Source organism: Erinaceus europaeus, chromosome 9 (genome assembly GCF_950295315.1).
Source record: "Erinaceus europaeus chromosome 9, mEriEur2.1, whole genome shotgun sequence".
Classification (NCBI taxonomy): Eukaryota; Metazoa; Chordata; class Mammalia; order Eulipotyphla; family Erinaceidae; genus Erinaceus; species Erinaceus europaeus.
Window position 1 is genome coordinate 112034942 of NC_080170.1, and position 24962 is coordinate 112059903.

A 24962-nucleotide genomic window follows, 5' to 3' on the forward strand; every position below is an offset into this window, starting at 1 on the left:
CTTCCCCCTCTCAATTTTTCTCTGTCCTGGCAAAAAAGAAAGGGGGAAGTGGAGGGAACCACCAGAAATAGTAGATTGGACATTCAGGCACCAAGCTCTAGCAATAACCCTGAAGGAAAAAAATTACAGGGGTATAGTTGCACACTGTACCCACCACCAGAGTTCTGTATGCTTTTCTGCCCTACCCCCAGCCAACACAACAGTAAACCAACAGTTCTCACAAAATAACCTCATTCTTTATGGTCGCTGAGGCTTCGGGAGTCGGGCGGTGGCGCAGTGGGTTAAGCGCACGTGGCGCAAAGCGCAGGGACCGGCGTAAGGATCCCGGTTCGAGTCCCCGGCTCCCCACCTGCAGGGGAGTCGCTTCACGGGCGGTGAAGCAGGTCTGCAGGTGTCTATCTTTCTCTCCCCCTCTCTCTGTCTTCCCCTCCTCTCTCCATTTCTCTCTGTCCTATCCAACAACAAAGCAACGTCAACAATGGCAATAATAACCGCAAGGAGGCTGCAACAACTAGGGCAACAAAAAGGGGGGAAAATGGCCTCCAGGAGCGGTGGATTCATGGTGCAGGCACCGAGCCCAGCAATAACCCTGGAGGAAAAAAAAAAGACTTATTTTCATTTTTATTTATTTATTGGATAACGATAGAGAGAAATCAAGAGAGAAGGGGGAGGTAAAGAGAGAAAGACACCTGTAGCACTGCTTCACCACCTGCAAAGCTTTCCCTCTGTAAGTGGAAACTAGGGACTTGAACCTAGTCCTAGCACGTTGTAATATGCACGCTCAACCAGGTGCCCCGTAGCCTGGCCCAAATACTTTTTTTCCTAATATTTTATTTGTTTATTAGGTAGAGACAGAGAGAAACTGAGATGGATGGGGGAAGATGGAGAGAAAGGCACCTGCAGAGCTGCTTCACCACTCACGAAGCTCTCCTCCCATAGATGAGGTCTGGGGACTTAAACCTCGGCCACTGCACATTGCACATGTGTGCTCAACAGCCCTGTCACTGGGGCATTACTGCTCTAGGCTGACTTTTTTAGATCGAAAGACAGAGAGAAAGAGTGAAAGACACCAGGACACTGAAAACTCCCCCAAAGGCAATAGGGGCCAAGCTTATACCTGGATTCTAAAATGACCCAAGTAGAGGGGGGTATGGGTGGTAGAACAGCGGCTTAAGTGCATATGGCGCAAAGTGCAAGGGCAGGCATAAGGAATCTGGTTCAAGTCCCCGGCTCCCCACCTGCTGGAGGGACAGTCACTTCACAGGCGGTGAAGCAGGTTGCAGGTGTCAACAAAAGGGCAACAAAAGGGGGGGGGAATTACATAATAAATAAAAAAAATTTAAAGAAGTCATGGGGGCCAGGTAGTGACACACCTCGTTGAGCATATATGTTACTATGCACAAGGACTCGGGTTTGAGCCCCCAGTCCCCACCTGCAGGAGGGGACTACCTACCTCTCTGTCTCCCCATTCCTCTTGATTTCTATCCAGTAAGTAAAGATAACTTTTTAAAAAGTAAATCACTTTGGTCATTTTATTTTATTTTATTTATTTACTTATTTACTTTGCCTTAAGGGTTATTGCTGGGGCTCAGTGCCTGCACTACAAATCCACTGCTATTGGAGGCTATTTTTTCCCTTTTGTTGCCCTTGTTGTTTATTGTTGTTATTGCTGTTGTTGTTGCTGGATAGGACAAAGAGAAATGGAGAGAGGAGGGGAAGACAGAGAGGGGGAGAGAAAGTTAAACACCTGCAGACCTGCTTCACCGCCTGTGAAGTGACCCCTGCAGGTGGGGAACCAGGGGCTTGAACCGGGATCCTTATGTGCCAGTCTTTGCTTTGCACCTGCGCTTAACCCGCTGCACCACCACCCAGCTCCCCATGACTTACCTTTTATCCAGAGTCAACAATTTATAAGCTCCAAAGTACAAGCAAATTAATTCATCTCTTTAAGACTCAGCTTCTCACCTATAAAATGCATATATTAATAGTAATGACCACTTGAATACCAAAAGGGTTAAATGAAATAATCTGTGGAGGATTGTATATGGCACGAATAGGTCATCTATTAAGTGCTTGGTGAATTTCAGTTGCAAAAATTGTGCAGTAGCTTGTGGGCTCTTCCAAGACAAAGACTGAATCTTATTCATTTTTTTCTCTACCTCAAGTGAAATATTTCTTTTTTAAATTTAACTTTCTTTCTTTCTTTCTCTCTTTCTCTCTTTCTTTCTTTCTCTCTTTCTCTCTTTCTTTCTTTCTCTCTTTCTTTCTTTCTTGGATAGAGATAGCCAGAAGTTGAGAGGAAAGGGGAGACAGAGAGGGAAATAGATAAGAGAGACAACTACAGCACTGCTTCACCGCTTGCAAAGCTTTCCCCCTGCAGGTGGGGACCAAGGGCTCGAATCTGGGTCCCTGAGCATTGCAACATGTGCGCGCAACCAGGTGTGTTACTACCTGGCCCTGCAAAATGTTTCTAAATGACTAAATAATTATTTGGGAATAGCTCCACGCTGGTGCAAGTCCTGTGCATGAACTAACATCTATGACAGTCTTCCTATGAAGATCTTTCTCCAACTCCTCCCCTGGTCTCAGTTTATTGAGTAGTCAATACCACTTAATCCAAGTGTTCCCAGCTTCTCTTTCTATGGTGGGAAAGAAAACACTGGCTTGAGACAAAGGTCACAAGAGTCACATTCCAGGCATCGATTCTAACCCTATGGAGGCAGTCACTGTGATAGGACATGCGCTGTCTTCCAACAGCTAGAGTTAGAGTATGATTTGCTATTGCTTGTCTGTTGAGGATACGTGGCTCTGTACACTACAGGCTGAGACCTGAACAGAGACTTAAGCAAAGAGGAATAAGAATTCTTTTGGACAGGCTGAGGAAATGGCTCACTTTGGAGAGCTTGTATGCCTGAGTTTTCTGGCTCAATGCTTGGTTCTCTCTCTCTCTCTCTCTCTCTCTGTAGCCCCTTCCTTCCCCCATACAGCCAGATTCCATTGAAGCTAGAATCAAGGCTAAATAGCACAAACTGCTTGTCAGAAGCTCAGAGCACTTACCCACCCACAATTCATGCATATCCCAGTCTTGCACAAGCAATAGGTTTTGTCTGGTCAGTTCTGGACCCAGGATTCAATCAGGTGACACCAATTCTTTGCATAAATCCTAACAATTTGGGGGTTACAGACGAGGTTTTCTTTCCATGGAACTTTTGCTTTTAATGCTTTGTAAAGATCTCTATTGGAAATACATCTAAAATACATACAGTGAAATTTAACTTCCTTTATCTACCTCATAGGCATTTTCTTTCCTCAGGAGCTGAAGATATCTGTGAGCTTCTCTTCTTAAGATGGCACAAGTGGAAGCAAAGAAAAAGAGAGTCAGACTAGCTAATTTTGACTCCCTGACCCCTAGCTAACAACCCACAGTGTGTTTTACTGGACGGGGTGTGCAACACCCCCAGAATTGGCTCCTCTTTACTAGAGTTTGTCCCATTTGGCATATATATCCCCCCCCCCCCCCCCCCCCCCCGCTGCAGGAGATCAGAGAGAGAGAGACCAGTAGGGAAAAAACATCCTCGCTGTCCTAGACATCTAGGGGAAGAGCCAAGAGCAGCCCTAAGGCCCTCACTGGAGGGGGTAGAGGGGGCGAGAAAGGGAGAGGGGGTTGCTTATTTATTTGCTTCCTGGAACACTCTGTTAAGAATCTCAGCAATTGCAGTTAGTTTGGCAGGCAGCGTAGCTTTTCTTCTTTCCCAGCTGCACGAGCTCTAATTCACAAATGCACCATCATGCTCTGAACACTTAAAGGGGGAAAACTGGCTGCCCGGGGAGGGAGGCAGGTAGACAGTATCTTACTGTGCAAGCTCACTTCGGAGGAATGTATGTTACTAGGTCTTTGGACGGGTAGAGACCGTCCCGTCCTCCCCCCGCCCCTCCCCCCAGGATTTCTTTGAGCTCTCTCTCTCTCCTCGTCTCGTCCAGACGAGGTTGTAGATGGCAATTAAAGCCGGGGAGAAAAAACGGGATTTGGTTACGGCGTAGGCCTTGCCTATATAAAATAATACTAACTGAAATCTGTTTTGAGAGTTCAGATGTTACATATAGGCAGCTTATTTCTTCTCCAGAAACCTGGCTAAAGGAAATTAAGGCCTCTCTTCAAGGTAACTAAGATTAGAGAGCTCGGTTTCCGTTTCTGTGTTTCTGTGGGCCGCACGCCCAGGTCGGCTCGCGAGCTTCTCTTTGGGTGGAATGACGAATTCCTTTAGCCTAAATTCTAAAATGATAACTTTGCTTGGCGCTGTATCTGCGAACGTCTGGCGCCCCATGGCCCAATCCTGGCGGTGGCTGGGGGGATGGGGTGGAAGGGGATGGGGGAGCATGGAGGAATGAGCTATGTGCTGCTTCGACGAAAAGTTAGAAGAGCAGAGAGAGAAGCGAAGGCGATTCATCTCGGGCTCGTCCCCTTTAAGCGCTTCACTGACTCAGCTAAGCTTCCCCCCCTCAGGTCGCGTTTTTTATGAATGAAAAACGTCCTTACATTCATTACATAAACAACTTCGTGCTGATTGGCTAATGACCGCCGGTGCATAAATTATGTAAAACAGACCCCTGAAGGGTGGGAAGGGTCCTGTCGTTGACCAATGAGGGCTAGAACTGATGGGGCGGCTTGGCTGGATTTGACCGCAGACAGGGTAAACAAGAGCTGACGGACAGCCGCGGGAGCGGCCACGGACCAATGGGAAAGAGACGAGGCGAGGGCCGCGGGCCAATGGCGGCGGGCGGAGCTGCGTCCCGCGGGGGGTCGGGCCAGCGCTCTAGCCTGGTTGGCAGCTGCGGCGCAGAGTCCAGCGGCTGGTGCGCGAAGCGGTACATCGTCTCCCGAGCGGTTCGGCCCAGCCATTCGCCTCGGTGCCCAGGCCCGGAGCGCGCGTGCGTGAGCGCGCCTGCGCCCCGGGGCCGCTGCTAGGGGAGTGCAGTCACCTCAGGTGAGGGGGAGTCCGGAGGAGCTGGGGCTGGGGTGGGGGAATGGGCTCGGAGGGAGTGTAAAGGAACGAATCCGAAGGACCCGGGCAGCGAGAGTTGACGGGCTGATGGAAAAATCCTCAGAGTCCAGGGTGCACTTTGTATCTCGGCTCTGACTGCTCCCCCTCCCCCGCGTCTGCGTTTTTGGGGCGGGGGGACGGGTGGGGACGGGACGGGACGGGGCGGGGGGAGTTCGCCCTCTTCTCCCTCCTCTCCCGCCCGGTCCGGGTCGGGTTGGTTCCACTGAGGTGTCGCGCGGGGGCGGCTAACGGTTCCGGAGCGCGAGAGCAGTTTGCTGAGCGTCGCGGGGGAGGCGCGCGGGAGCGCGAGGTGCGGGGGCTACGCGGTGGGGGTGCGCGGTGCGGAGTTGCGGGCTCTGAAGACCCGGCATCCCAGAGGGGACTCGGAGGCTCGCGAGAAGAGGAGCTTGGCGGAGCTTGGCTGGGGAGGAGGGGGGTGCTGGAGGTAGCCTGTGGGGATTTTTTTTTTCTTTTTTGAGAAGTGATGCATACACACACACACACACACACACACACACACACACACACACACCCGCCCACTTCCCCAGCACCGGGGGAGGGGGTGGAGGGACCTGGGCGGTGCAGCAGCCGCAGGGGTGGGGGTCGGCCAGCAACTTCTGCAGGCCTTGCAAGTTTGGGGGATTGTGAGAATTGGACACACACACACACACACACACACACACACACACACGAGGCGTCAAGGTGCACGGCGATTTCCGAGAAATCCGGGAGCCTTGGGACGGCGGCATGGAGACGGGGTGCGGGGAGCAGGGATGCGGGCGCCGCGCGCTGGAGGAGGAATCTGACCGCATTTCCAGAGGGAAAAGGACCCGGGGAGGGGAACCGAACTCCTGTTCGGGCAGGGGTGCCCAAGGAGACGAGCTCAGGAGGGTTTGTGAGCGGGAAGGAGGAAGGGGGCGGGGGGGTCCTGTGTGCAGCGCCCGGCGGCCTCTGCTGTGTGTGTGTGTGTGTGTGTGAGTGTGTGTGTGTGAGTGTGGATGACTTTTATGAATGAAGCGGGTTTCTCTCGATGGCTCGCTGCACCCTGCGGCTTTTTCTTTTTTTTTTTTTTTTGTGAATGAAGCATTGAGCTTTCTTCCGAAAAACGTCGGGGGTGAGGGGCCTGCGTCGGAGGCTGGGCGTGCTGTAGGCGTGGGGGCGGGGGCGCCTCGGAAGGAGTTTTTCATGAATGGGGAAGGCTGGGAATTCGCTGGAAGTGTGTCTTGCTTTGTGAATGGGGCCCAGCGCGAGGGATCCTGTTACAGCCTCTACCTGCTGTAGCGGCCGCGGCTCGCCCGACTCATTCATAAAACCCGGCCGGCTGCGCGCGGCGGGGGAGGGGCCGGGCCGCCGCTGCGCAGCGTGCAAGTTTTCCTGGGGGGCCCGGGCGGGTGTGTGTGTAGGGGGGTGGGGGCTGCACAAAGGAAGTGGTTTAAACTCCTGGATAGGACCTCGAGACTTCCCCCTCAGGGTTTAATATATATATATATATATATATATATATATATATATATATATATATATATATATACTTTCAATAGTTTTTTGTTTTTGTAAAGCCCTTGCACTCTGAGAACTGTTTGAAAGATCCACGAAGCCTCTTTTAGATTTAATTATTACTGTTTCTTTATTTAAAAAAAAAGAAAAGAAAAATTGGGGGGGGGAGGGCGATATCGCAGCGGGTTAAGTGCACGTGGCGCGAAGCGCAAGGACCGGTGTAAAGATCCCGGTTCGAGCCCCCGACTCCCCATCTGCAGGGGGGTCGCCTCACAGGCGGTGAAGCCGGTCTGCAGGTGTCTTTCTCTCCCGCTGTCTGTCTCCCTTTCTCTCGATTTCTCTCTGTCTTATACAGCAGTGACACCCAGATGATAATGATAACAATACTAATATTAATAAAGATAACAAGAGCAACAAAATGGAAAAAATGGCCTCCAGGAGCAGTGGACTCGTAGTGCAGGCACCGAATCCCAGCAGTAACCCTGGAAGCAAAATTAAATAAATAAATAATAAATGAATAAATAAAAAGGTAGTTTTGCTCCTCTTAGTGAAATATTTTGCCACGCAGTTTGTTTAGAGGCTGAAAATATTTCCTGCCCCACCTCCCCACTCTTTTCCATGTTATTCTCTCCCCCCAATTAGACTTTTTTTTATGTATTTATTTTATTTATTTATTCCCTTTTGTTGCCCTTGTTTTATTGTTGTAGTTATTATTGTTGTTGTCGTTGTTGGATAGGACAGAGAGAAATGGAGAGAGGAGGGGAAGACAGAGAGGAGGAGAGAAAGACAGACACCTGCAGACCTGCTTCACCGCCTGTGAAGCGACGCCCCTGCAGGTGGGGAGCCGGGGTTCGAACCGGGCTCCTTATGCCGGTCCTTGTGCTTTGCGCCACCTGCGCTTAACCCGCTGCGCTACAGCCCGACTCCCCCAATTAGACTTTAAGAGAATGTCCAAGGCCAGTTTTTTGAAGGCCACAGAGGACTCGTTTCCATACCTCTCAGCTGGCAGCTGATGGTTATCAAATTTTGTATTCAGGTTGGTGACATCTGAGAAAGGTTTTTTTTTTTGTTTTTTGTTTGTTTTTTTTCTTTTTGACCGTGTTAGCGCTGTTGAGGGCCACAGGCAAGGCTCCTTAGAGTGTTTTCCTACTAAGTTAGGAACACTGTACAATTTTTGCCCCATTCTTTTTGACTTTGAAAATATCTGATTACTGGGCCAGAATGCTGAGAAGAGTGTCATAAAAAGATTTCTGGTATCCTGCTTTCTTACAGAAATTTGATATGTCCCACACAGTGTGAAAAACAAATTGAATGGAATTACCCACTGAGAAAAAATTTCCTGTTTAACAAAAGGATTAACCTTAAACATTTTGCATCTTTTAGGTCAGGGTTGAATAAAATTGTTTCCCTTATTATGTTAATTTGACTGTGGTTTTAACTGGAGAATAAAAAATGTTGAGAGAATACCTCCCTAACATTGTTACTTTATTTTTCTCAAATTAAGAGTTTCCCACCCTACTCCATCCCAAACCCTACATCTGACTGTACTGAAACAAGTGGGTTGTTGTTTTGGTGCATTTGGGAAAAATTGAGAAAGAAACTGAATTTTCTTTTCGTGGATCTTTAGCTTTTTTGTGCTTTTTAAATGTCTCTACTAGAAATGTAGTTAAAATGTGTGTAGTAGAATTTAATTTCCTTTATCCATTACTGCCCACAGCCATTTTATTTTCTTAGGAGTTAGAGATATCATAGATAATCTTTGAGTTGCCATGGAGATATTTGCAATATTACACTCACACCTGTTTGGACAGAAAGTCAAGGTTTTAATAAAGAGTTGTTTGAAGATAAGTATCTTCTGATTGACATAATATTGGGATTATTTGTAGTCTTTACCACTAACCTACAAAATACTTTTAGGCCTACTATGTATACCATTGACTTAATTGCCAATAACTTGGAATGCTTAAGCCTAGTTTCTCTATCACCAAAAATAAAATTAACTCAGAAAGAAAAAGAAAAAAAAAAAAAAAAGCCCTAACACTATAAACACCTTGGAGAATGTTTTATTAGAGAGAATCCTGCAAGTCACCTATTTATAATGAAAATAATGTATTTCTGTTTCACCACTTGTGAATGGTTCCCCTGCAGGTGGGGACCAGGGGCTGGGTGGTCACTTAGTTGAGTGCACAAGTTACCATGTTCAAGGACCCTTGTTCAAGCAGGTGCCTCTCTGTCTTTCCCTCTCTGCCTCAGCCTTCACTTTCAATTTCTCAAATAATAAATAGAAGTCAGTTTTAAAAAATAGGAGACAACTTTTTGATGCAGCGGAGGAAACTTTGGATTCTAAAGCATCAAGCCGCAGGTTCAGTTTCTAGCGCCAGAGCCTCTGATGCTCTGCTTCTCACTTTCCTCATTCAAATAATTTTTTTTTTAAATAGAGGCCAGATTTTATTCTTAATGCTTGAAAGAGGGAGACAGAAAAGAGCAGCCAAATAAATAGATTGGCAGAGTACATGCATGTCGTTAATCAAGCTCAATATGAGTCCTTAAAGCTTATGGACTGAATTTTAAGTATTTTTGATAAAGTTGATGATTTGACACAGATCCCCCCCCAAAGAGAGAACTGTACAAATATATATTTCATTTGTCTTTTTCCTTCTCAGATAAAATCTCTTACTGTCCTATTGTAGGAGGATCCCTTTCTCCTCTGAAATTACTCAATGCTGAAACCTTTCAAAGTGATAATAGAGACATTGGAAGCACCATGGATGGTTTTTATGATCAGCAAGTTCCTTTTATGGTCCCTGGGGTAAGTTTATATGACTTTGTTTTATTTTACCATTTTTAATGTGAGTCTTGCCCTTATAGAACTAATGGCACAATCACTCTGGTCCCTTTCCTACCTTTGAGTCTTCGTCGTTGACCTCTCTTTCAGAAATCTCGCTCAGAGGAAAGTAGAGGGCGACCTGTGATTGACAGGAAAAGGAAGTTTTTGGACACAGATCTGGCTCATGATTCTGAAGGTACAGAAGCTTTTTCTTCAGTTGTGACTCTAAGTGAAAGCAGCATGTGGCTTCTTCCTTTCTAGCAGGAATTCTCATTCTGTTATCTTCTGTTTTCAATTCCAGAGTTGTTTCAGGATCTCAGTCAACTTCAAGAGGCTTGGTTAGCTGAAGGCAAGTCTTGGCTGTCCTATTTTCCATATAAAACATTATACTGTATTTTCTAATAAAACTTAAAAGACCTGAAAAGAAATCTTAATCTCTTTTCCAGCACAAGTTCCTGATGATGAACAGTTTGTCCCAGATTTTCAGTCTGATAACTGTAAGTATCCTTTTGGTAGTAGCACACATTTGTTTTGAAATTGTTTGGTCTTGGATCATCATATCAAGAAAAATATTCCCAGCTATAGTTAGCGTGTTTAGGTAGTAGAATTCATTTTATTTCTTTCCATAATCCAAAACTTTTACATTTTACTATAACTGCACTTATTTCTTAAAGTGTTGTTATTCTACTGCAGGTAGGATTTACCAAATAAATGCATCTTTTTTGGGGGGGAGGTTGCTAAGGATATTTTAAGACTTCCAGATCTGAATTTTAAATTAAGTGGTCCAGGAAGTGGCTGGATAAAGCATTAGATTCTCAACCATGAGGTCCTCAGTTCAGTCCCTGGCAGCACATGTACTAAGTTGATGTCTGGTTCTTTTTCTCTCTCTCTCTGCCTGTCTCATGAATAAATTCTTTAAAAAAATGTTTTTTAATTAAGTTTAAGTTCTAGACCCCAACTTCCATTAATCAGACATCATTTTACACTGCCTTTTGTATTTTAAATGAAGTCCTTGATAGCAGTACTAAGCTTGGCCTTTTCCCTTTTAAAGGTGCAGAAAATAGTTTATGAGAGGTTCCAGTGGCTTGTGGTTTCACCCAGCACGCCAACTTTATTTCTACTTCTATACTGGAAAAGGGTGATCATGCAGTGGCCTGGTTTTACTCTTGTTTTTCATGCCATTAAGTGCTCAGATTATTGAGATAACAAATGTGGTGGCGAGGTGAAAATATGGCTCTCAGTGCTGGCAGAGGCCTGGTTAGCTTTGCACTGATCTTTCAGGACTGTTCTCAACAGGTTTGGGAGCTTTCATGCTCCAGGCAAAGCTATCAAGGACAAAACTGGCTGATGAAATTTGAGCAGCACAGGGCAGCTCTAGAGAGCATTAGTCACTGGCGAATGAGCAAGTTTAAGAGAGGCCTGGAGAAAATGCTGCCTCTCTTGAGAGTTGCATCATAGAGAAATTCATGTCTCTTAGTCATGGTTTATAATAGCAAGCACCTGAGCCAGACAAGTATTCAGTTTCTCATTTTGTACCAACAAATTCTTCCCAGCTTTGTTTTACCTCACATGCGTTCATACACGTGTGTCTGTGTAAAAATGCCATTGGATGAGAGGGTATCTTTGAGACTAAGTTAAAGCTGGGTGCTTGAATCACTAAATGAAAACAGAGGAACCAGCTAAGCATTCCCTAATGATAGGCCTCATAACCCAAGGCCCACCACCATCAAACCTTAAAAGGGAATAAACTAACTGGAATATGCATGGTTACCTTGGCTTTGTCACAGCTTGCTGTAGATGTTTTCTATAGGAAAGTAAATTCATGTTAATTATCCCCCTTTCATTGCTTTCAAGTGATTGGGAAACTTGCCAGGGACAGGCTAACTAAAGATAACCCAAAGAGAGAGAGTGAGTGTGTGAGTGAGTGTGTGAGTGAGTGAGTGAGTGTGTGTGTGTGTGTGTGTGTGTGTTTGCTTGCGAGATAAAAGAAAGAATTTGTAATCCTACTTTGTTCTGTGTTGACAATTTGGCCCAGCCTCCCCAGTTCTTGCTCAGAGCAGCATAAATTGCAGTTTGTTTGAGAGGTGGCTTTCTTGGCAGAGGCTTTTATGACACTTTTGTTTGTTTCTCTGTAACCCAAAAGGGAAGTGAGATGAGCATATTCAAATTGACTTCATTTACTAAAGTAAAGGTATGTTCTTTAGAGAAAGAGATCAGGCAACGGGGTTTATATTTGGAACAGGATTTACTTGCAGGACTGAGCTAAAATGCAAGAATCCATAAATATATTTTGACTCTGTAGAAATAATTTCTGCTCAGCAAATAGAATGTGCTAAGTTCTTTAATTAAATTGCCATACCTAAAATGGAGGTGCTTTGGGAAATGTTTCTGCTTACCAAGTGTGATGTGTTTTTTTTGTTTTTTACTTTTGTTTGCCTTTTGCTTAAATTTCTTGTAGTTGAACTTTTCTGACTTTTGTCGTTGAATAATTCTTTCCCCCCCTTTATCTTTGCATTTGCAGTTTCAACAAATAAAAACCACTAGATTGAAATAGTAAACTTACTATAGATGTTAAGCAAAAGAACAAATTTGGGGTAGTGTGTCCATGCACCTTTTATTTTTTTGTTTTTTACTGCTTAGCTCTTGTGGTGTATGTAATTGAAACTGGTATTTTGCAGCCTCAAGCATGAAACTCTTTCTGCATAATCATTATACTATCTCCCCCACCAAACCATTTATCCTTGCTGCTGCGTGTAACTGGTGGGAGGATAGTTGAAACTGACAGTGTAAGAGCTAGAGGAGTCCAGGCTTCATTCTCTATGATCACTTCTCATAGACTTGGATTAAGGATCAGATTCCATCCCTCTAAGTCTCCTGGAAGACATGGTTATTGGGGGTTGGGAGTAGTAGAACTCATTTAAATTTAATGAAACCTTAATGTCTTGGTTTGATTAACACAGTCAACAGTCTACAAACTAAACTTGCATTTACCCAGAAAGGCAAACCATTTCCTTATAATAGCAGAAGCATTGGAACAAATATTTTTCTGTGGCTGCCACTGCTGGTAGTCTACCTTTCCTGCTAATGACGATTTGATTAATTTCTGAGTGAGTGAGTGAGTGAGTGAGTGAGTGAGTGAGTGAGTGAGTGTGTGTGTATAAGAGAGAAATACTACTTGATGTGTAGTGTGGGTAAACTTATTTTGGAATGTTTTGAAGATTATGACTTACTCATTTTTGGAAAACACTGTAAACTTAACCTTTAAGAGAGGGAGTCAGGCAGTGGCACAGCAGGTTAAGTGCACGTGGCGCAAAGCGCAAGGACCAGCATAAGGATCCCAGTTCGAGCCCCCAGCGCCCCACCTGCAGGGGAGTCGCTTCACAAGCGAGCGGTGAAGCAGGTCTGCAGGTGTCTATCTTTCTCTCCCCTCTCTGTCTTCCCCTCCTCTCCCAGTTTCTTTCTCTCCTATCCAACAACGACATCAATAACAACAATAGAACAACAAGGGCAACAAAAGGGAATAAATAAATATAAAAAAATTTAAAAAGTAGAGATTATATTTTGTAAAATTTCCAGATTTGATTTCTAACCCATAACTATCTGAAACATTGATTTGAGAAAAATAAAACCATTGTTCTTGTCAATTTTATGAACATGCCTTCTAACTATACAGTGTTTACCTTGCCTAACAAGTACACATACCTACAATATACAACAGAAATGGACTGGTACAATTAACTTCCACCCAGAGACTTTTGAAGACACAGAGGTTATGTCAGTGCCATTCATTGCTCCTTTGGTTCTGAGAAGTGACCCCAAAGATCCCAGATTGTTTAAGCTGGAAATCCCTTATAGAAAGCCTTTGGAGGTAGTGGAGGTTGTCACACAATGGTACACTAGGTTAAGTACACATAGTACAAAATGCAAGGACCCATGTAAGGATCCTAGTTCGAGCCCCCAGATCACCACCTGCAGAGGGGTTACTTCACAAGTAGTAAAGCAGGTCTGCAGGTGTCTATCTTTCTCCCTATCTCCCCTTCCCCTCTCAGTTTCTCTCTGTCGTATCCAATAAAATGAAGAAAAAAGCTTTCAGGAGCAGTGGATTTGTATGCCTCATGCCCCAGCAATAACCCTGGAGGCAAAAAAAAGAAAGAAAGAAAGAAAGAAAGAAAGTTTTTCCCAACTCTTTATTTTACTGAGAGGATAATAAAAGCCCAGACAGCTGGAGAGACTGACCAATGTGGGCAAGTGAGGAGAGGTGAGCTGAAAGGAGAAAAAGTGACAATAAGCAGTATCCTTAAAGAAGGTGCTGGCATGTTCAGTGTGCACAAGGCTCCCCTGTATCTCCTGGATCTAGAGCTAGCCCTCAGGAAAGCTTTCAGGATTGCTTGAAAGGTTTCCACCTAGGATTTTCAATAGAGAAAAATTATAAAGCTGACATGACTCCTTGAAAAGATATTATGTGCATAGACACATTAAACTCTTTGTGTGTACACATTAGGAGTAAGTGTTAGGTGTGTATTGCATAGAATTCCTACCAAATTAAGAAATCTGGATCAGTTGATGGATGTGTTTACAGAACTACTATTTTCAGAAACTACACATCAAAGTCATACATAAGATTGGAACTAAAAAGTCCTTAGATTTGGTGGAGTGTGGAGTATATAGTCATTTCTGAACTGATTGATTGGATACTTAAAGGTATTACCAACTTTTTGGCACATGTAAGTAGTTTGTTTTTAATGTTGACTTCAGTTTTGATTTATTTTTTCATCTCATTTATTTCAATTTTTTTATGTGTTAGCATCTTGAATACTGTATTTGATTTACTTATTAACTTAAAATCTGATTTTAAAACTTGACCTCCTTACCAAATCTAATTTAATTTATAGAATTGTTCTAAAATCCAAAGGGCCTTACATTCCCATTGAAGTGTTCGTTTTAGATCTCTGTTTCAAAATGAGTGGAGCAACTAGAGGAAGGAAAAGTAATTTCCTAAGGGCCAGTTAATTAACTGATAAAATCGACTTTTCATAAATACATTGCAGTAGATGGGCTGGGAAAGTAGGATTAACTATTATGATAGCCCTTGAGAACATTGATCTTAATCCCATATCAGTCAGAATTAGATGTCTTTTTAAAAAATATTTATTTATTCACTTTCGTTGCCCTTATTTTATTGTTGTAGTTATTATTGATGTCATTGTTGTTGGATAGGACAGAGAGAAATGGAGAGAGGAGGGAAGACAGAGGGAGAGAGAAAGATAGATACCTGCAGACCTGCTTCACCACTTGTGAAGCAACTCCCCTGCAGGGGCTCGAACCAGGATCCTTAAGGCAGTCCTTGCGCTTTGTGCCACCTGTGCTTAACCCGCTGCGCTACCGCCCAACTCCCAGATGTCTTTAAAAACAAACACACAGGGAGTCGGGCGGTGGCGCAGTGGGTTAAGCGCACGTGGCGCAAAGCGCAGACACCGGCATAAGGATCCGGGTTCGAGCCCCCGGCTCCCCACCTGCAGGGGTGTCGCTTCACGGGCGGTGAAGCAGGTCTGAAGGTGTCTATCTTTCTCTCCCCTCTCTCTGTGTCTTCCCCTCCTCTCTCCATTTCTCTCTGTCCTATCCAACAACAAAGCAACGTCAACAATGGCAATAATAACCGCAATGAGGCTGCAACAACTAGGGCAACAAAAGGGGAAAAATGGCCTCCAGGAGCAGTGGATTCATGGTGCAGGCACCGAGCCCAGCAATAACCCTGGAGGGAAAACACACACACACACAAATGAAGTTGTCACAGGTTCAGTTCCCAGTACCCTCATATGTCAGAGCTGAGGTTTATAACCTCTTTCATGAAAATATAGCCTTTTAAAACAAAAGCAAACCACTACACATGAAGTTGATGAATTCCTTCTACAGAGAGTACATCAGCTGGTTCTCAAGAAAGTAGTATAGCAAAACCATGCTGACTTGCTGTGTGTCTGTGTGTGTGTGTGTGAGGGGGGTGGGCATTTCTATTTGAGAGGTTCAAAAATCTTTGTTACTAAGAAAGAAAACAGGGAGTCGGGCAGTAGCGCAGCGGTTAAGCGCAGGTGGCCCAGAGCACAAGGACGGGTATAAGGATCTCCGTTCAAGCCCCCCGGCTCTCCACCTGCAGGGGAGTCGCTTCACAAGCAGTGAAGCAGGTCAGCAGGTGTCTATCTTTCTCTCTCCCTGTCTCCCCCTCCTCTCTCCATTTCTCTCTGTCCTATCCAACAACGAAGGCATCAATAACAACAACAATAAAACAACAAGGGCAAAAACAAAGGGAAAATAAATAAATATTAAAAAAAAAAGAAAGAAAACAGTGTGAACTTTAAAACTATCAGTTGAACCTTTCTGAGGGCTGCTAGTTCTGGAGGTAGAAATGAAAAGAAACATGAGAAAAACAAACACGAGAAAAACATGGAGGCTGAGGTTATTTGGTGGTTTTTTTTTTTTTTTACAGTGGGGCTTTCAGTTTTTGTTAGCAAGCCCCCTGCCTCACCACTGAGAGGTGCTAAATGATTTTCAATCCTTCCTGTTTTGATAACTGCCAGATTATTAGAACTAGAACTCTTTAAGGATTAAAACACAGAATTCCCATTTATCTGACAGCCGCATGTTTTCACAAAAATCTGTTCTCATCTCACTTTGATTCACTTTGGCTTACTGAAAACAGTGTCGTTTCCTCTTACTCGTCTATGCCCATTTGCTCCTTGTCTTCTTTTTAAATAACTTTTCTTTTTTTATATTTATTTAATTAATGTATTCCCTTTTGTTGCCCTTGTTGTTTTATTGTAGTTATTGTTATTGATGTCATTGTGTTGGATAGGACAGAGAGAAATGGAGAGAGGGGAAGACAGAGGGGCAGAGAAAGACAGACACCTGCAGACCTGCTTCACTGCCTTGTGAAGTGACTCCCCTGCTGCAGGTGGGAAGCCGGGGGCTCGAACCGGGATCCCTCTGCAGGTCCTTGCGCTTTGCACCATGTGCACTTAACCCACTGTGCCTTACGCCCTAGGACTTTTATACTTACATAGAGATTTTAATTTCTCTGTGGAGTGACTCCCCTGCAGGTGGGGAGCTGGGGGCTCGAACTGGGATCTATACGCCGGTCCATTAACCCTTTGCGCCACGTGCACTTAACCCGCTGCACTACCCCGACTCCCTGCTCCTTGTCTTCTAATACAGTTCAGTAATCTTCCTCGTCCTTAGTGTTTGGTGCTAAAGACTTTGAATGGGGAAATACACCTATGTCTGCCACACAGCTCACTTTATGTAGATTCCAGGAGTAACAGATACCTCCTGACCACGAAGAAGTTAGCACTTAAAACTTGTTTCTCAACATTCTTCACTTCTGCAAGATTAAGACATGAGGATAATGATAAAGCTGAGAATTTGTACTATCTGCCATTTTCTACCAGTTAGTATTTATCATTGCTTTAATTTCAGTCCCAGAAAAAAAGTTAGATGGATTGTGTGGGATGTATAATTTTCTGCTGTGAGACTGTCTCCTCCACATGTTTCTCTGGTTTTAATGGTGGTGGTGTACACTGTACACCCAGGCTCAGAGGCTGACAACGGCCCCTTCTCTGGTGCATGGCTGCCCCATCTGTGCCCTGGCACTGAGAACTTGCAATCCAAGGAGCTCAGAGTCTTGCCATGTTGCAGCTCCCAGCTCTTGGATTGGTGCCAGACCTCCCGATGCCAGTACCGGATTAGGTTGTTTTTTAAAAAATTCATTTTGTGAGCTCATCAGGCTCAGTTAACATAGGCTTTGGTCGACAGTTTCTATCACTGTCCCATCCCTCAAAAGGCTTCAATTTAAAGGAGGGACAGATACTGACCTGAAGGACATAGGTGTGTGCACTGTATATGAGTGATCATTATGTAAGTAAATCTTTGGCCTTTGGCAGATAGATGGCAGTGGATTAGCAACTCATAAGTTAAAGGGAGAAGAGCCCCACAGGAAAAAGACTAGAGAAATATTTTCTGTGTCACCACCTGAGTTCCCTGGGAGTGGGAGACAGGCAGTGAGAAAAAGTAATGCAAGGCATTTAAAAATAGGCACATTTGAGATCATTCATGAGCTGATTACTTATTTATTTTGGTGGTCTCCAAGGCTTCACCACTACGGGCTGCCATTTTTCAGAGAGAGACAACTTACCATAACGCTGAACACATGGAAAAGCAACGCGCTATCCAAGGAGCTATGACCCTCGGGAGCTAAAATTTATCTCCTGGGTTTTATTTTCCTAAGGGAGTTTGCTTCTCTCTGAAACAAAAAGTCTTCTTGTCCCACCAGGTGATTATTGAAGGCTTGAAGAAAATCTCTAAAACCAAACCAGTTTTCAGCCTTGGACTTTGTGTTGTCCTTGGAGTGGATTTCACCCTCCAACCCCCAGTTCCACACCCTTCCCTTTTGAAGTCTCTTGGGCATAGGGGGCTGGGGGGGGGGCGGTATTATAAACCTTTCTAGCCGGATGCGAAGCAGGGAAAAGGAACTGTGAAGCTGTTCATAATAGGTAACTCCTCCTCCCCCTCCCGTTGCTGCCAGAGAATCTTGTAGTGTCTCCAGAGATCCTTGCCTTTGGAGGGGAAGCCAGGTGGCTCTGATACAGCTATTGGCCGTGAATGGAAAATGGAGGAGAATGGAAAGGCAGGCTTCCACAGAGAGCTGTCCTCTAATGCAAACCAGCTCACCCGGGCAGGAGAAATACCACTGAAGGCTTTCTGTGGGCTGTTGGGTAGCAAAGGATAGTTTTCTTTGCAGAGGGCACTTGCTAACCTCTCTTCCAGCTGACTTGCACATCCTTGCAGATTTCTTTTAGGGTCGAGGCCATCTGAATCTCTTGAGAGGGTGCAGAGCAGGCAGGCTCCTGCTGGGTTTGAATTTCTTACATAAACACCGCACTTTGGGCAAGCAAGCCTCCCTGCGGCGACAGCTGGGCTCTCCAAGCCTGCCCCAGCGAACTGAGCTGCGGAGTCCCCCCCCCCCCCACGGCCCGAATGGAGCATTCCAAATTGGTTGTGAATGGAGGGCGGGGCTCCCTTGCAGACTTTCAATGAATAACCAGACCCCATTGTGCAGCCTGTGGAAAAACAACCAACTCAAACAACACTGGGACTGTTAGAAATATGCTGGTGATTGGCAGCTTGGAGCACCTCCAAAATTAGTTTCCTTTGGCTCCCCTGCTGCTCCCTGTTCTCCAAGCCTGGGGCTTAATGGGGTTTGAGTTTTCTTTTAAGTGCTGACTTTAACCCTTCAGCTGCGCGGGTGGGGTGGGGGAGGGGGGATGGTCTAGATTTATTGGGAAGGGCTGCTACTAACCGGTGAGCCTCCACCCCACCCCACCCCCAGCCCCCTTGCCTCCCATAGCTTGTAGCTCTCCAATGGCGTGATAATAGGAGAGGGTGGTTTAGCTTCACCCTGGGCGGTGGGGGGGAGTAGAGGTGTTGAGACTTGATCTGAGGATATTATTACCCTTTTATCTCCTGCTTCCCATGAGTTGTGGCTTCAGCTCCCCATTGAAGATTCCTGTGTGCTCCAGTCTTTATTCCAGGTTCCAAGAACAGGGAGTTTGTCTGCTACAATGCAGATATTTCTTGCTTACACTTGCATTTTAACCAGGGAATGACCAAGCTATAATTTCTCTATTCCTTGGCCTTCTGTTTCCTGTTTTAATTTCCCACTGTGGTCAGATACATAACATTTTCAAATGACACCTCTCAGGCTCTACAACAGAGTGGGGGGTGGGAGCATTCACTGGTTGCAATCCATTTATGGAGCACCCCACAAATGGTTGGCTTCCTCACGTGAACATCACCAAAAGAAGCCAGTCTCAAGCACCCATCACCCTAGCCTTCTTACTTCAGAACTAGACCCGGTTCTCCGGGTTCTAGGGATGCATTGGCCTCCACACTCTTGGCTAACAGCTCACATACACACCATCACCACTCCTCCCACAAGAGGCTGGAGCTGGGCTGCACGAGAAAACAAACAAACAAACAAAAAGACAATGAGATCGAAAGCAAAACAGCAACCATACAGTTCAGTTTCTTCAGGATTCTAAAGAGTTTTCATCCTCAGTACGTTTATGTTTATGTTTGGCCATTAGGCTTTTTTCCCCCCTGAAAATTTTCACTTGCTATGAATTTGTCTTGCAGTACTGTGTCCCTGGTTTTTTGTTTTGTTTTTTTTTTAAAAAAGGACAGGCCTGGGCAGCTTGTTCTGTGGGGGAGTTGAAACCCTCGCAGAGGTAGCTGTGGTTATCAGCTGTGTAAGAGGATGCTGGTGTTTGTGCTTTTTCAGTGGGGGCTCAGGAGGAATTCAGCTTACATAAACACTCTTCAGCTGAGTGCCTGGCAATGCTTTGTAATTGTCTGACAGGGCACTTAATGTGACGGTCTTTTCTACTTCACAGCTAGGCTAGAAAAGGTAGAACAGAAGAGGGGCAACGCCTGTTCACGGCAAAGGCCAGACCTGGAAATGCCTACCCCGAGTTTCCTAATCATTTATTTTTTTGTCATTGCCTGGGCTTCCCCTCTGCAGGTTACATTTTTTCAGATGGGAAGAGGGAAAGTCACCACAGCAGGGAAGCTTCCTCCTTGGCCCTGTGGTTCTAGGACTCAGACAGTGGCCCATGCATGACAAAGCAGGCACCCTCAGGTGAGCGATTTTGCTGGTCCCCTCATCTAAATGTCAATAGGGGAAGCTTCAGTGATCACCTGCTGCTCAGGGACACCCGGAGCCAGGCCGCTGGCGTTCCTCATCCTCTCCCTTGTCATTCCTCCCCCATCCGCTGTGGGATCATATTTGTAGAACAAGGAGAAAGCAGCATCGGATTTTAGAATATACTCTTCATTTTGGTCAACATTAAATGTGGTTCCTGCTTCCCTGTTTCCATTTCTTTCTGTCATTTAAAAGATTTGTCTGTTTGTATGGATAAGGACAGAGCACAACTTCAGCACATGCAGTGCAAGGAATCTAACTGGGGCTTCATGTGTGCAAACCCTACATTCTAACTCTTAAGCCACCTCCTAGGCCACTCAGCTCTAGCTATTATTGATATCTAAAATGGATTCCCCAAATGTGTACGAGGCAGGGTGCTCTCCGGGTCAGGGTGTGAGGGAGAACACAAGAGGGTGCTTTGAGACAATTAAACCTAAGAGAAATTCCAGGGGCTGGAGAGACAGTGCACTGTTGAGTACACAGGACTTAACTCTGAGAGGTCCTAGGTTTGATCCCTGACAACACCAATAGTAGAATTCAGGTTTTCAGCCCCTTGGGTGGAGAGTGCTGTAGAAAGATGAGGGAGAAAGAGAACAAACCAGAGACGTTTTCCTTCACAGCCCTTCCCACCAGGGTGCTCAAAGCCTGCATCCTGAGAGTCCTTGGGATGACCTTGTAGATAAACAGGAAAGGGCTAGTTAAGGCAATTACTCTTTTTCTAAGACTGCTTTTGAACACAATATGCTAGCCAAGTTTTCCTAGGTTGCATTTAGACTTTGCAGCTAATGCTATGTTTTCCAGTCAGACTGTGTGTGCTAGAGAATAAGTCAGAGTTTAGGGCCCCTTGACGCACTTGCTGAGTGTCTGCTTTTAGGAGAAGCTGCGCTATAGATAGAAGGGAATGTTGGGGGTGGGGGGGAGAAGCCAGTTTCCTTAAGGGTTGGATTTTCTCCTGTCAGATTTTATGGGTGAATTTTAAATTTGAAGTCAGAGGTAAGATTTCCACAGTACCCAAATTCTATTTCAAGTATTGTTTAACACATCTCTTTAATGTAATTTTATACGTGAGATATATAAACTGGAAATCAATTACAGAAGAAATATTAAAGAATGTTTAGTTTAGATTTTTTTTCCCCCAATCAGGCAAAAATGCCCCATTTCCTTTTTCTTAGTGTGTTATACTGTAAGCAGCACTTTCTGGTAAAGTTGTTAGAGTTGACGTAAGGGCCTAGATAGAGGAAAGCCACCCTGTCATCTTGAACAAAATTCAAGTTAGGAGAACAGGCCTCTAGACTTCTTTCTCAGTCGTGAAAATCAAATTAGTCCTCATCGATCATATTGGTGACAGATTCATTGATTTTTTTTTTTTTTTTTAACAGCCATTTCTGGAAAGTAGTTGGACCAAATAATAATGAGACCTTGCTGCTGGTATAGTCAGGCTAGAGTCAGTCACCCTTTGGTCCTATAAGACTCTGCAGCCTGAAAGGGAGCAGAGAGCCCAGTGGGCACTAGCCCTGGGCTATAGGTCTAAAAGGGCCACCTGTGTTAGTCAGAGGGGGTAGTGGTGCATTCAAAGCCAGAGGAAATTGGTTTGGTTTAGTTTGGTTTGGTTTATGCCACCAGGGTTTGCAGCAGCTCAGTGCTTACACCACTCCAACACTCTCTTAAAAAGTAAGTCTGTACACTCAGGCATTCATTTATTTATTTATTTTACCTGAGTGTTAAATGCTCTGGTTTTTGGTGGCTCATTAAGTTTTGGGATGGAACACTTACTCAATTAGAGTATTTCATAAAATAGGTTTTTCTGAATATATCATCACATTCTATGATCCTCTTTTCACTCATTCTTTAAACCCCCCACACACACACACCGCCAACACACAATCTCCTCCCCCCTCTCTCTCTGTCACACGCGCACACACACACACACACACACACACACCCCAGCCTCTTGCAGATGGGGAAGTACTAGGTGATAGGTCTCCAAGCCTGAGTTCTGAGTCCTTGGACTGGCCATACCTAGTAACACAAAGGACCTCAGCAAAGTTGGCTGGTTGGTTCTTTTCTAAGTGCCTTTGCCTCCCTTATATTTGTAACTCTTATAGTCAAGGTCGCTGGGCTTCCATTTCAGGATTCTAAACTAGCAATCCTACATTGTTAGAATAATTGGGTCCTTTGACGAAAAAGAACTGCACAAATCTGAGTTGTTTCAAGAAAGATACTTGTGAATTTAAAGGAAATAAGTCTGAAACTAGTTCACTTGGGTCATCTAGGAAAAATAAAAGACCCTCTTTTACCATTGACATTAACTCATCATTCTTATTTGATCACAGAATAATGTTTGGAAATGACTGTTTGAAAGATGCGATTTTGTACCAAGAACAAGATGCAGCTAGTCAGTGATAGATACTTGTTCTTGCTCGCAGTTCCCCAACTGTGAGTCAGGACATTCCTGACTTGAGTACAGACATCTAAGGTGGGCTCCTCTTTCTAACATGGCTTCTATTCTTGGGAGGAGGGAGGAATGGAACACTAATACAATGAATCTTTTATTTCAGCCAAGCTAAGAATAGAAACCTTAAAAAAAAATCACTTCCTTTATTATTGTTAGAACTGGTAGAGGCAAAGAAAGGGCAAGGTCAGCACCCCAAATCCTTTATTTTGCTGTTGCTGTTTGTTTTAGTTTTGTTTTCTTTCTATTTTATTTGATAGAACACAAGAGAGATTGGGAGAGGAGAGGGAAAGATAGAAACAGAAAGACAGATAACCCGCAGACCTGCTTCACCGCTCGTGAAGTGTCCCTCCTGCAAGTGGGGAATGAGGCTTGAACACACCCACAGTAATGTGTGTTCAACCAGGTGCACCTCCACTTGGCCCCCTTTGTTTTAATTTTTCACTGCCGCCAGGGTTATCACTGAAGCTTAGTACCTGTATGACAAGTCTGCTGCTCCTGGTGGCCATTCCTCCCCCGTTTTTTTATTAAAGATTTGATAGGGCAGAGAAACTGAGAGGGCAATGGGAGATAGAGAGGGAAAGAGACAGCTGTAGCACTGTTTCACTGCCTCTAAGACTTTTCCTATGCTATGTAGCCCCCTTGTCACATCAGTACACCTTTCCCACAGAGAAATTAAAATCTCTAAGTATAAAAGTACTAGTGGGTAAGGCGGTAGCGCAGCGGGTTAAGCGCACGTGGCGCAAAGCGCAAGACCTGCGAAGGGATCCCGGTTCAAGCCCCCAGCTCCCCACCTGCAGGGGCGTCACTTCACAGGCGGTGAAGCAGGTCTGCAGGTGTCTGTCTTTCTCTCCCCCTCTGTCTTCCCCTCCTGTCTCCATTTCTCTCTGTCCTATCCCGCTTAACCCCACTGCGCTACCACCCCGACTCCCACATATTTTCATCTTTATCTGCTTTTCCTTAGCTGGAAGGACTTTGTGGGGTCGGGAGTTAATGGAAGCTGAAAGCTGAAGCCTCCTTAAACTAGAATTGCTGATGTGCGTTGGCAATTTTGAAACTGGATTTCTCCATTGTTTAATCTCTCTTGTACTATATTCCACATTCCGGGGAGCAGTAAGGACATAAATTCCATAAATCCAACCCTACACAAATAAAATGTAGAAATACTTCTAGAGCCAGTCTGAGCACAAGTGCATCCTGTCATCCACGCTCCAGTCCCGTAGACAGCTGTGTCTCCCCAGAGAAAGCAACATTCTACAAACTCAGTGCTTTGCCTGGGACACAGCCTACATAAATTGCTACTGACACCTGGGCTACACAGCAGAGGTTCAGGATTAACCTGCAGGTACCCAAGAATGGACACACAGGCTTATAGAGCAAGGCCACCCTCACGGTTTTACATTTTAAAGCTCCCTTTCTTCCTCTTAATTGTTACCACTAGTACTTAAGTCCTCTAGATTGCCATTTTCAGAATTCTAAAATTCCCTTCTGATGTTCCTGATAACTCTCATTTTCTGCCACCCCATTTATGAAATTGAGAAGTCTCCCCAGTCTTTCAATTTCTTATCATTTCTTCCCTTTCTTTCTTATTTTCTCTCTTTCTTTCTCCTTGTTGTTTGTTTTAATTTTGTTTTTTATTATTTTATTTGATGGGACAAAGACAAAGAGAGAAAGAGAGAGAGAGAGAGAGAGAGACGCAGCACTGTTGTACCACTAGTAAAGATTCCCTTTGCAGATGGTGACCAAAGGCTTGAACCCAGGTTCTCTCATGCATACATGTCAGCCACTACTCAGTCCCCTATAATTTTTTTATTTTAATTAATTAATTAATTAGTTTATTTATTTATTTATTGCCTCCAGGATTATCACTGGGGCTTGTTGCCTGCATTAAGAATCGACTGCTTCTGGAGGCCATTTTTCCCATTTTGTTGCCCTTGTTGTTGTTACTGTTGCCATTGCTATTGTTGCCGGATAGGACAGAGAAAAATCGAGAGGAGGGGAAGACAGGGGAGAGAAAGGTAGACACCTGCAGACCTGCTTTACCACTTGTGAAGTGACTCCCCTGCAGGTGGGGAGCCGGGGGTCTGGAACCTGAATCCTTATGTGGGTCCTTGTGCTTCATGCCATGTGCTCTTAACCTGCTGTGCTACCGCTCCTCCCCATCATTAAAAAAAAAAGATTTTATTTATTACATATGGGAGAGACAATTTCACATGAGGGAGATAGATATCAGAGCATCACTTAGGCAAATGCAGTACCAGGCACCACACTGGGAACCTCAGGCTTGCAAAGCTGGTGCTTTACCATTGAACTAGTTACTTAGCAGCTCTGCTGTTTTGTAGGAGGAGTTTACTACCAGTAGTCCTGGACTTGTATTCTCCTTAAATTTTCATTCCT

The 24962-nt window shown here is 44.8% G+C and overlaps 1 protein-coding gene across 2 annotated transcripts in view; it reads left to right on the top strand.

The window, feature by feature from the left end:
- Positions 1 to 4804: 4804 nt before the first annotated feature.
- The window catches only part of ETV5 (ETS variant transcription factor 5), a 74932-nt gene continuing 54774 nt past the window's right edge, over positions 4805 to 24962 (top strand). The window contains exons 1-5 of one of the 2 annotated variants that reach the window (XM_060198561.1): positions 4805 to 4985; positions 9203 to 9348; positions 9475 to 9562; positions 9668 to 9715; positions 9813 to 9863. In XM_060198561.1, the coding sequence (XP_060054544.1) occupies positions 9304 to 9348; positions 9475 to 9562; positions 9668 to 9715; positions 9813 to 9863 (232 nt within the window). In that variant the 5' untranslated portion in view covers positions 4805 to 4985; positions 9203 to 9303. The remainder of the gene's footprint in view (positions 4986 to 9202; positions 9349 to 9474; positions 9563 to 9667; positions 9716 to 9812; positions 9864 to 24962) is intronic. The other variant, XM_007519775.2, reaches the window with a different exon arrangement.